This window comes from Stomoxys calcitrans, chromosome 1 (genome assembly GCF_963082655.1).
Source record: "Stomoxys calcitrans chromosome 1, idStoCalc2.1, whole genome shotgun sequence".
Lineage (NCBI taxonomy): Eukaryota > Metazoa > Arthropoda > Insecta > Diptera > Muscidae > Stomoxys > Stomoxys calcitrans.
In genome coordinates this window covers 37375429-37388034 of record NC_081552.1, presented here as the reverse complement: position 1 = coordinate 37388034, position 12606 = coordinate 37375429, and the positions used below count along the sequence as shown (strand labels likewise).

The 12606-nt window shown below is 38.3% G+C and overlaps 2 protein-coding genes across 2 annotated transcripts in view; both read left to right on the top strand.

Annotated features, from left to right (window-relative positions):
• LOC106094496 (frizzled-2) overlaps positions 1-9190 on the top strand; it is an 870788-nt gene extending 861598 nt beyond the window's left edge. Inside the window, exon 9 of the mRNA XM_059361204.1 lies at positions 6695-9190. Coding sequence (XP_059217187.1) covers positions 6983-9190 — 2208 coding nt within the window. The 5' untranslated portion in view covers positions 6695-6982. The remainder of the gene's footprint in view (positions 1-6694) is intronic.
• A 27-nt stretch (positions 9191-9217) lies between these two features.
• On the top strand, positions 9218-11343 carry LOC106094498 (uncharacterized). Its single transcript, XM_059361206.1, has one exon. The coding sequence runs from the start codon at positions 9218-9220 to the stop codon at positions 9584-9586; it is 369 nt and encodes a 122-aa protein (XP_059217189.1). The 3' UTR covers positions 9587-11343.
• Positions 11344-12606: the final 1263 nt, after the last annotated feature.

Below are 12606 nucleotides of genomic sequence, written 5' to 3'. Positions count from 1 at the left end.
TAGAGGCTCAAGAAGTCAAGTCCCAAGATCGGTTTATATGGCAGCTATAGCAAAACATGGACCATTTAATACCATACTTAGCGTAGTTGTTGCAAGTGCTACCAAAACACTAAATGCAATAAAATCGGACGCGCATTGCGCCCTCTAGAGACTCAAGAAGTCAAGACCCAAGATCGGTTTATATGGCAGCTATACCAGGTTATGGACCGATTTGAACCATACTTAACACAGTTGTTAAAAGTGATACTAAAACACTATGTGCAAAATTTCAGTCAAATCGGATGAGAATTGCGCCCTCTAGAGAAGTCAAGACCCAAGATCGGTGGCAGCTATATCAAAACATGGAACGTTTTGGTCCATTTACAATCCCAACCGACCTACACTAATAAAAAGTTGTTGTGCAAAATTTCAAGTGCCTGGCTTTACTCCTGCGAAAGTTAGCGTGCTTTCCACAGACGGGCGGACATGGCTAGATTGACTTGAAATGTCATGACGATCAAGAATATATATTGGGTTGCCCAAAAAGTAATTGCGGATTTTTTAAAAGAAAGTAAATGCTTTTTAATAAAACTTAGAATGAACTTTAATCAAATATACTTTTTTACGCTTTTTTTCTAAAGCAAGCTAAAAGTAACAGCTGATAACTGACAGAAGAAAGAATGCAATTACAGAGTCACAAGCTGTGAAAAAATTTGTCAACGCCGACTACATGAAAAAGCCGCAATTACTTTTTGGGCAACCCAATATATACTTTATGGGGTTTTACATGCATATTTCGAGGTGTTCCAAACGTAATGATGAAATTAGTATACTCCCCATCCTATGGTGGAGGGTATAAAAATGAATTTGTGTTTGTTTGTTGGGTGGGTTTGTAAATTTGTTTGTTCCGTATGGACTCAAAAAACGGCTGAACCGATTTCTTCCGATTCAAAATTTCACAGATTGTGGGGAGCGGTGCGGAAGGAGCAATAGGCTATATTATAATTGATATCACAAGGGAGGTGGACCCTCCCCCCTTAACCCAAAAGTACCACCCAAAAATAAAAGTGGACCGATCGGGGCAATATGGGACTCAAGTGAAATGTATTCAGTAGACTACGATATTCATACCGACATTTGAGTTCAAGTACCTAGGGAGATGGCCCGACCCCAACACCCCTTCAAATAGGCATATTGGATGATAATGACAATATGGGACTCGAATGAAAGGTATTCGGGAGTATATTACGAATATGGTCAGAAAGGAGGAATAGGTTATATAATTTTTTGATATTAGAAGGGGACAGAACCTCCCCCGTTATCCCAAAAACACCAACCAAAATCAAAAGTGGACCGAAAAGGACAATATGGATATCAAATGAAAGGTATTGAAGAGTAGAATACGAATATGGCATGAAAAATTGTACCCAAGAAGTAGACCTAACCATGTACCCAAGAAGTGGTCTGCTAAAAGCAGACAAGCGTCCACATCAATATGGGGCTCAAATGAAAGGTATTCGGGAGTAGATTACGAATCTGGCATTCAAAATCTGGTCACGTTATGGGGGGTCATCTTACCCCCCAAATAGGCATTAGCCAATCACCACTATATGATTGGCTATCGATGTTTCTCAGATTTTCTCAAAATTTTCACAGATTGTATAGGTTGGTCTGGAAGAAACCACAAGCTATATAATTTCTTGATTTAGGATGGGGGCGGGCCCTCCCCCATACCTCAAAAGCATCACCCAATAACCAAAGTGAGCCGATAGGCATAATATGGGTATCAAATGAAAGGTATTAGAGACTAGAAAACGAATATGGTAATAAAATTTTGAATCCAAGTAACCAGCGGGCCGCCCCAACCCCAAAACTCATCTAAACAGATATATTCAACGTTCACGTCAATATGGTACTCAAATAAAATGTATTTGGCTGTAGATTACAAATATGACATATAAAATTAGGTTCAAGTAAGGGGAGGTCGCCCCAACCCCAAATCGGCACATTTACCGACCATGGCTATATGGGACTCAAAGGAAAGTTATTTAGGAGTAGATTACGAATGTTACATTACAACTTGCGTTCAGGTAGCGCTTTTCTACTAAAAATTCGTAAAAAAGGTTCATTGATGACAATATGGGACTCAAATGAAAGATATTTGAGAGTAGAAAACGTATGTGATATCCAACTTGGGAGCCAAGAGTTTGGGGGTACGCCCTCAAGCACCCCCTAAACTAAACTTAATTTCCGACTATGGCATTATGGAGCTCAAATCAACGGTATTTAGGAGTAAAGAACGAACTTGATATCTATTTTCAGGGCAAAGTGACAAGCACTTCTCATTACCCGAATTTTCCAAAAAACTAGATCTCGGAGATTGGTAATGTGATTCGTTCGAAACTCTTTTTGCACTCTTACATTACCGAACTGATATTGGTTTTAATACCAATCTGTTATTGATTTTAGCACCAGAGCGTTATTGATTTTAGTACCAAACAGTTATTGATTATTCCACCCCCTAATGTACAAAAAAAAAAAAAACATTGAAAATAATTTTAATCTGATTTTATTTTGATTATTTATGTTAATAATTACAAAATGTTATGTTACACCGTGACCAACCACAATTCTTTGTATTCAGCATATCCATCGATTCCCAGAAGTGATTTTCATATGAATACACCAACATAGCATCGTTTTCCACACAATGGACTTTCATGTTTTTGATGTACAATGTCCTTGGAATTTGTACAATTTCGATTTTCCCCGTTTTCAAATATTTTAACCGGTTTTTACGCACTCAAATTGTATCAACATATAGTGCAAAACTCAGCAACAATTCTGGCGCGATTACACGAATATAAATATTAATAGCTTCCTTTGTCTGGTATTGAATTGATACCAAATGGCAATAAAAATCCTTGCCAACGACGCGAACAAAATAATACCAGGCGGCATTGTCAAAATACCGTCATTTTTCCATCAGTGTGCCTACCTAAATACGCTCTCTTTATCAACATCATTTTGTAAATGAATGTTTTAATCCAAATTGACAATAGGACCCTTTTGATTTAGTGATGGCCTCATTAAAAGCTGTCACAGTAAATTATCACAACCACATATTTTTCCAAAAAAAAAAAAAAAAAAATCGACTCATATATTTGACTTGCACCACTCCACACCACTTGCTTTAAATGATTTGAAGTGTCAGTAATTAAGGAAGAGCTCCAAAAAAAAGCAAGAGAAGCAAAAATTGTTTGGTTGAAGAAAAAAAAAAATGAGCAATTCAATTGAATTTAATTAATTTTTAGCGTTATTTCAACACTTTTTCAAAACAAATCTCCACACAGCAGTAAGGGTGGAGAAAGAAAACTTTGTGTCACTTTGTGGCATCATCAACGAAATAAACGCTGTGGACATTTTTATTTCTCCTTCCCTAAAGCCTTGCTTCTTTACTTTCTTCTCCTCTCCGCAACTACCCCTCTTAGCAGCAGCAGCAGCAGGTTGAAGTTATGCTGTTTTATTATCTTTAATTTCTCATAATGCAGTCGAAATGCTGTCAGTCAGCAACTTTGGCAAAGTGTGAAGAAGACACATTCTAACATTGTGTATGTACGATATGGAAGGCAGTTTGGCAGGCAGTACTCATCGGCGACCATCCAATCGAGTGTCCAACCCACCCATAAATAACAGTAGTAGCAGCAGCAGCAGCAGCGCGCAGCAACCGTTTATGTCTGTCAAATTTAATAAAAATCACTGATTTTGATTGATGTTATTTTATTGAGCTGCTGAAGCTCTACAGCTTCAGATTTATCATCTGTGTGTCTCCTTTTCCGGTATTAATAGCAGATGAGTGTGTACGTGCGTGTCTGTTGTTTTGAAAGAGAGTGTAGGAGAGAGAGAAAAAGGGAGAGAGACAGGGTTACGGAGAGTGTTTGGGAAATGAAAACACTTAGAAACAGAGTTGCCAACACAAGAACAAACAAATTTAAAGGGATAGAATAGAAATTAGATAAAGTTAATAGGAAGGCAGTAAAACGACCAAAATTATTCTCTTTCAACCAACAAATAATTATAAAATGAAACCAAACAACAATAATATGTAATGCAAAATAAAAAATATAAGTACAATTTAAAAAATATATATAAAGTAAAATATTGACAAAACAGAAAAAATATTAAATTAAAACAAAAACAAGTAAAAACGTTTTAAGTTACGCCGTGTCGATCTTATGATACCCAGCACCACCGATATATTCATCATACTGTTATAATTATAACTCTTATACCAAATATATAGTTATATCCAAATATGGGCTGGTCTGCATTGTCTTTGATTCAGATTCCGAAAGCACTTATGCAAGCCACAGTTTCAGCGAAATCGGGAAAATAATCAGCTTTGTATGGGATTAAGACACCAAATTGGAAGATCGGTATGTGATAGCTATATCTAAATATGGTCTGGTCTGATCTGCAGCCGCACAATATCCGATTATATGAATCATTTAAAGATCGAATAAATTTAGGGCAAAACTTATGAATAAAATAAAACAGGTAAAACCGTGCCAAGTTCGGCAGAGCCGAATCTTAAGAACCCACTACCATGTATTGTGCTAAAATATGGGAGCTATATCTGGGTAAAGACCGATTTGGAATTTCAACCAAATAGGAAAAAAATTGCGACTTGTTAGGATCCAAGAACTCAAATCGGCAGATCGGTTTATATGAGAGCTACAACAGGTTATAGACCGATTTGGACCGTACTTAGACCAGTTGTTGAGAGTCATAACAGAGAGTCATTTCGGCCAAGTCGCACAAAACTTGCGGCTACCAGGGGCTCTAGAAATCAAATCGGGAGATCGGTTATGTGAGCTGTATCCAAACCTGAACCGATATGGCCCCTTTGAAGCTGCTAGCTTTACGCGTTCGACCGCTATCGGACGGACTCAGAATCTCGAGACGATCAAGAATATGTACGCTCTATGGGGTCCTAGATCAAAATCTCGAGGTGTTATAAACAGAATGACCCACATTTTTTACGCTCCAAAGTCTGTTTTTATACGAAACTGAAATCACATAAGTGAAAAAATTATTTCTATGGGATATTATCTGGAATTGGAAAAATTGGTGTCATTAGAAAAAAATTCTCAAACTCATTTCTGGACATTTCTCTAACGACTGTCTCTGACATTTAAAGAGTTATACTGAGTATTGGAGTATTGCTCTTTTCAGCAAAAATTCCCTTTCACTTATGCTAACATCATTCAACTGAAAATTCATTTAACTAATCCGAACTACGGTTAACTGAAAATAACTGATAAGTGAAGCTAAATTTATGAATTTTAGGTTCAGCCGGGCCGAGTATTGGGAACCCACCACCATGGATTCTGTTAAAAATGCCCACTAATGAACTAATGATAATCAATGGCATGGGTGTACTTTACGTACACAATTTCTGCCAAAACAGACAAAAATTTAAGATTGTAGGTTCCTTAGAAGTCTTATTGGGATATCGGTTTATATGGGATCTGTATCAGGTTATAGACCGATTTGAAGCGTAGTTAGTAAGGCTTTTGGAAGTCATAACGTAACGCTATGTGGAAAATTTCGCCCCAATCGGACAACAAATGCAGCTTCTAAGGTCTTAAGATGTCAAATTGAGAGATGGGTTTATATGGGTGCTGTATCAAGTTATACACCAATTTAGACAAATTTTGATAAAAATGTAGGTTTTTAGAGGCTCAAGGACACCAAATCGAAGATTGGGGAAATTAGAGTAGGCGCTGAACAACTGTCACGTGAGTATCAGCTCACCTCCAGTTCTAATTAATTTCCCTACAAAGAGCTGCTCGCTGCCGATCGATTTGTCTATAAAAAGGTGATCCTATATCATTAAACTAAAAATTGCAGTCCGTACTTACTGACTGCATGACATCAAATAATATTGGTTGAGAAAATTAACATCTACCAAATAGGTATGTTGGCTTTCCTCATTTCTCTCGGGGAAAATACTTTCTTCTGCTGTGGCAACACTGCCTTAGAACAACAATTTCTAAAACTCAACAAAAACAACAGGCGACATTAGAGTAGTTTGAAAACAGAGAAGCAACAACAAACGTCCATTGAGTTAAAGTAGTCGGTAAATATTTGTATGTACCTAAATGAGCGCAAGTGTGTGTGAGAGAGTTTGTATGTGTGGCGACTATGCCAAGCCAAGATGGTCGAAAATACAATAATAACAAAAAAAAAAGGAAAGGGGCTACTACACAAACAATGACATTTGGGAAAATTTGAAACGTGTTTACAAAGGGTGAAAAAATATCAATCACTCTCTTACATAGTCGCACACTCACACTCTCCCACCTACTATTGCTACTCTCAATCATCGGGCAACGTAGAGACGAGGTCATACTCAATCAATGTTTGTGAGTCAGTTCTAGGCTATGGACATTACACAAAACTCTCTGAACAAACAGTTTGGTGTTAAATGTCAAATGGTTAAGAAGGAACGTGGTAGAACGCCCGGAGAAATAAAATCGGTGCGTGCGTGCGTACAAATGCAAACATTTATTTACGAATTTCCCTCGAAAAAAGGAAGAAGGCGCGATTTGCAACTGTGTAAACAAAACGAAAATGTAAACTATTTGTTATGCTTGAAATTCTTGTTTTTCAAATTCTAATGCCTAGTTTTTATTTTTATTTCTTTTTACAGATGTTTTTTAAAATTCGAAATCTCCACATTTGACGCTTGACGCTTGTTTCCGTTGGAGGCCATCTAAAGCTGAAGGCATACAAACACACATTTCATCTAATCTAAGCAAAACTCTAGCAACGATCTTTACACTCTGCATTTTCACTGGAAACACTGTAAAGGACTTTAGTTTCGGCAGAACTGCAAAAGCACAAATTCTTATAGTCTTATATAAGGAGGGGAGCGTAAGTCCCCAGCAACAGCTTTAAGCATAGAAAAAGAAAAGGCGATAAACGCTTCTACTCATCTATGAAGACAAGGGTTCTAAGCTCTTTGTCCTCATTACCAAAATCATCATCATCATCATCATCATCGTTACCATCATCAACATCACCTGCAACAATGTCATCTTCACATCTCACAAGGAGTAGTCTACTCTCACTCATCAGTCTCACACTACTACTGATACACTCACACACCTGCCATGCGGATGGTTTGCAACACATGGGCGATAATGGCGGGGGAGCGGGAGTGGGCATGGGAGGCAATATGGGTTTGGGCATGCATTCAATGGAAGTAAGTCCTGCCCCTGGCTACGGTTTGCCGGCGATACCCAAAGATCCCAATTCCCGTTGTGAGGAGATCACAATACCCATGTGTCGAGGCATTGGCTATAACATGACCTCGTTTCCCAACGAAATGAATCACGAGTCGCAAGATGAAGCTGGCCTGGAGGTCCATCAATTTTGGCCTTTGGTTGAAATTCGCTGCTCCCAAGATTTGAAATTCTTCCTGTGCTCCATGTATACACCCATCTGTCTGGAGGACTATCACAAACCCTTGCCCGTCTGTCGGTCCGTGTGCGAAAGAGCGCGAGCAGGTTGTGCTCCCATAATGCAGCAATACAGTTTTGAGTGGCCAGAACGCATGGCCTGCGAGCATTTACCCTTCCATGGAGACCCGGAGAATCTGTGCATGGAACAACCTTCTTATACCGACTCCTCCTCTTCGGGAGGATCTTCATCCTCAGGTGGCTCCTCTTCATCGGGCTCTAGTCGCGGTGATGTCTCCGGCGGCAGCTCTTCATCCGGCGGAGGCAAACGCAAGCAGTCTGGCTCGGGCTCCTCCTCGGGCACCCAAAAATGCAAGGGAAAAAATTCAAAAAACTGCCAAAGCTCCCTAGGAGAAAAAACAAACGCAAAGGAATGCACATGCTCATGTCGCCCACCTCTAATCCTCCTGGGGAAGGAAGCTCAAATGATGCCACCACAAATGCATTACCCCTGGTACATGAACTCGACTGTGTCAAGAATCGCAGGCGTTCAAAATTGCGCCATACCATGCAAGGGACCGTTCTTCACAAACGACGAAAAGGAGTTCGCCGGCATATGGATAACTCTGTGGTCGGGCCTTTGCTTCTGCAGCACTCTAATGACACTCACCACGTTCATCATAGACACCGAAAGGTTTAAGTATCCCGAGAGGCCCATAGTCTTTCTCTCGGCCTGCTATTTCATGGTGGCAGTGGGCTATCTTTCCAAGAACTTTTTGCAAAACGAGGAAATCGCCTGCGACGGCCGTCTGCTGAAGGAGAGTTCGACGGGGCCGCATTCCTGCACTTTGGTCTTCTTGATGACCTATTTCTTTGGCATGGCTTCATCGATCTGGTGGGTTATCTTGAGCTTTACCTGGTTCCTGGCAGCTGGTTTGAAATGGGGCAATGAGGCCATTACGAAGCATTCGCAATATTTTCACTTGGCTGCCTGGCTCATACCAACAGTGCAATCGGTGGCGGTGTTGCTGCTGTCGGCAGTTGATGGTGATCCCATACTAGGCATCTGCTATGTGGGTAATCTCAATCCAGATCATTTGAAGACATTTGTGCTGGCGCCTTTGTTTGTGTATCTGGTGATAGGCACCACCTTTTTGATGGCCGGCTTTGTGTCGCTATTCCGCATACGATCGGTGATCAAGCAGCAAGGAGGCGTGGGTGCCGGAGTCAAGGCAGACAAATTGGAAAAGCTAATGATACGCATTGGCATATTCTCTGTGCTGTATACAGTGCCAGCAACCATAGTCATTGGCTGTTATTTGTATGAGGCGGCTTACTTTGAGGATTGGATAAAGGCCTTGGCATGCCCTTGTGCCCAAATTAAGGGGCCCGGCAAGAAACCTTTGTACTCGGTGCTTATGTTGAAATATTTTATGGCTTTAGCGGTGGGCATAACATCCGGCGTATGGATATGGTCGGGCAAGACACTGGAGAGTTGGCGACGTTTCTGGAGACGTCTGTTTGGTCAGCCGGATCGCACGGGTGCCAATCAGGCTCTCATCAAACAAAGGCCACCCATACCACATCCATATGCCGGCTCTGGCATGGGTATGCCGGTAGGATCTGCAGCGGGATCACTGCTGGCAACCCCATACACACAGGCAGGCGGTGCCTCAGTGGCCTCCACCAGCCACCACCATTTGCACCATCACGTTTTGAAACAGCCTGCCGCCAGTCATGTATGACATGGAGAGTCAGGTGGAGCTTCAACGATGGGAGGTGGTGGCGGCGGCGGCGGCGGCAGCAGTACAATTGGCGGTGGTAGCGTGCTAGGTGGACATGGTACTCTTATGAGCACGGCAGGCAATAGTACGGTTGGCGGCAGTGGCATGCACGGTGTTGGGGCTCCTCCTGGCAGTTTAATGCATGGCGGCGGTGGTGGGGGCGGAGGCGGCGGCCCTGGCGGCAATGGCGGCATCAATACCCCCGGCAATGTCTATGGCAATGGCGGTGGGGGCAATGGCAACAATGGGCCCGGTGGCATGGTAGATTCGCGGGCGGTATCTGTGGTGGTTTCGCTGCCGGGCGGGCCTGGTAACCAGCATCCGGGTCAGGCATTAAGTGACTATGGTCCTATATAGTTAATGGTACGACCAGATACAAACCACTGGGTGTCCACAAGTAGTTTTAGTCAGTTGTAAAATGGGTAAGGGGTAATGAGAGAGCCAAATAGAGAGAGAGAGGGAGAGAGATAGAGCTTGTAGAGTACAGCAACCCTTTTTGTAACTGACTAATTTTCATTTGTGTTTTTTTTTGTTTTTTCTTAACTTTTCTGTTTTTGTATAAAAAAAAAATTGAAAAAAAAAAAGTTTTTGCTTAATTTTTTTTTCTTAACAGTTTACTGTACAAAAAGAATTCAGCCGCCATATTAAAATCTAGTAAAGTAGTTTTTAATTTTTTTTTTTTGTTTTTTTATAGTTTTCTCAGAAACAGAACAAGCAAACATACTACCAGCTATTTTAACTATTTAATAAAAATCTAGTCCACATTTTTCCTTAAAAAAACTACATTTTAAGCGAGACTTGACTCTACTTGCAGAACGCTTACAAGCATAGAGAGGAGATCACAGATCATAGAAGAGCTCCCCGAAATAGCAAGACACATTCAGAGAAAACAAAATATATGATAAATAAAAGTGAAAAACGAAAAGCACAATATCTTTTAAAAACAATTTAAAAAAAAAAAAACAAATTGTTTATTCAAAATAAACAAAAACCTTAACTACTTTCCTTTTTTTTGAATTATTTTTCTTAAATAGACTGACTTTAATTAAAAAAAAAAAAAAAACTAAAGAAAGAAAACAGAAACACAAAAAGTTTTTGCACAAAACTTTTTGTAAAAAAAAAACAACTCCAACCATAACAGTGACAAAAGGGTAAAAAACAGAATAACAAAATTTTAACTGCCACTGCCAAACGCAAAGCCATAACGTAAAACCAACTACAGCAACAAAGCGTCTAAGAATCACCCTTCCCAAATCATAATAACTACAATCTAAAACAAAAATCGAATAAAATATCAGAATAAAAACCAAACATTTGTAAAATATTTCATATTTTTTAGCAGAAGAAAAACAAAAAACGAAAATTAAGTTAGTGATTATTATGAGGAAAAAACCGACACCCCCTTAAGTATACAACAATAAAAAAAAAAAATCGAAAATATTATAAAAAAAAGCTGCAACATAAAATTAATTTTTTAAAATAAACCATTGTTAGTTTTTTAAGTTAACCAAAAACAAAAAAAAATTGTAAATATTAATTTATATATTAAAAAAAAAATAAGTCTTATGTATTTAAAACAAAAACCAATCCAAAAATGCATTTTCTTAAAAACAAAAAAAAAAAACAAAAAACAACAACATACAAAAAAATTGGCATTTAAAACAAAAACTACCAAAACTACCCCTGTAAACTTACGAAACCAGCATTTAAGCTCAATTATCAAATATTTTTGTTTGACATCTTTATTATTGTTTAAAATTTAAATATATTTTGTTAAAACAAAAACCCAAATTTATTGTAAACCATAACCTACTATCCTACTCCTCCCTCTCCTTGTGTATAAAGTTTTACAATATTTAGTAATTATATATACAAATATATATATATATTAAATAAATAATATTTATAACTACCTATAACTTATGTGAAAACATACCAACAAACAACCATGCAAACAACTCCTTAATAATCCTATTATAAAACCACACCTACATACACCACAAAACCGCAAAAGCAAAAAAAAAAAAAAACCATGAATTTAATAATCCTAAAATGAAAACGAAATTGCAATAAAAACTGATTTTTTTTATTAAGAACAAAATTATTTAAAAATATTTTTTGATGTTTTTATTTCATTTGGTTTTTAGGTTCATTTTTTCAGTTGAGTAAAATGATTCGTTATTTAATTAAATTTTATTTAAAAAAAAAAAAAATTTTAATTTTTTATATTGATTTTTAAATTTTTGAATTGAAAAAATTACAAAAAAAAAAAATCTAAAAATATTTAAAAAAAGATTTCCAACAAATGTACTCTGTATTCAATGATTTTTATACCCTACACCACTACTGTGGTACAGGGTATTATAATTTAGTGAATTTGTGTGTAACACTCAGAAGGAAGAGAGATAGACCCATTGAGAAGTATACCGATCGACTAAGAATCACTTGCTGATTCGATTTAGCTATGTCCGTCCGTCTATCTGTCCGTCCGTCTGTCTGTTCGTCTGTCCACATAAATTTGTGTACAAAGTACAGGTCGAAATTTTCATCCGATCGTCTTTAAATTTGGTACAGGCATGTTTTTCGGTCTAGACACAAAGCCTATTGAAATTGGAAAAAATCGGTTCAGATCTGGATATAGCTCCCATATATATGTTCGTCCGATTTGAAGGATTTTCTTATGACTCTCGACATTACTGGTGAATTTCATGGAAATCGGTCCAAATTTAGATATAGCTCTCAGAGCCACTGCAAACGCATTTATTGACCAAGCTTCTCAAAACTTCGTACGGCGCTTTCCTCAACAACTCTCAGAGTATCTGAGAAGTTTGCTCGAACATGGTTAAGATTTAGATATAGCTCCCATATATATGTTCGTCCGATTTACAGTAATATTACAATAAAATGGTCTTTTGTCGACCGATTTTCCCAAAATTTGGCAGGAAGGATTTTCATATGACTCTCGACATTACTGGTGAATTTCATGGAAATCGGTTCAAATTTAAATATAACTCTCATATATATAGAAATCGCCCGATTTTCACCTCTAGAGCCACTGCAAGGGCATTTATTGAGCAATCTTCCCAAAACTTCGCACAACGCCTACCTCGACGACTATAACAATATCTGAGAAGTTTGCTCGAAATCGGTTCAGATTTTGATAAAGCTCCCATATACACGTTAGTCCTATTTTGAGAAATATTGCAAGAAAATGCTGATTTATTAACCAAATCTCTCGAAATTTTGCATTAAGGATTTTCTTATGACTCTAGATATTACTGTTGGATTTCATAGAAATCGGCCCAGATTTAGATATATTGGGTTGCCCAAAAAGTAATTGCGGATTTTTCATACAGTCGGCGTTGACAAATTTTTTC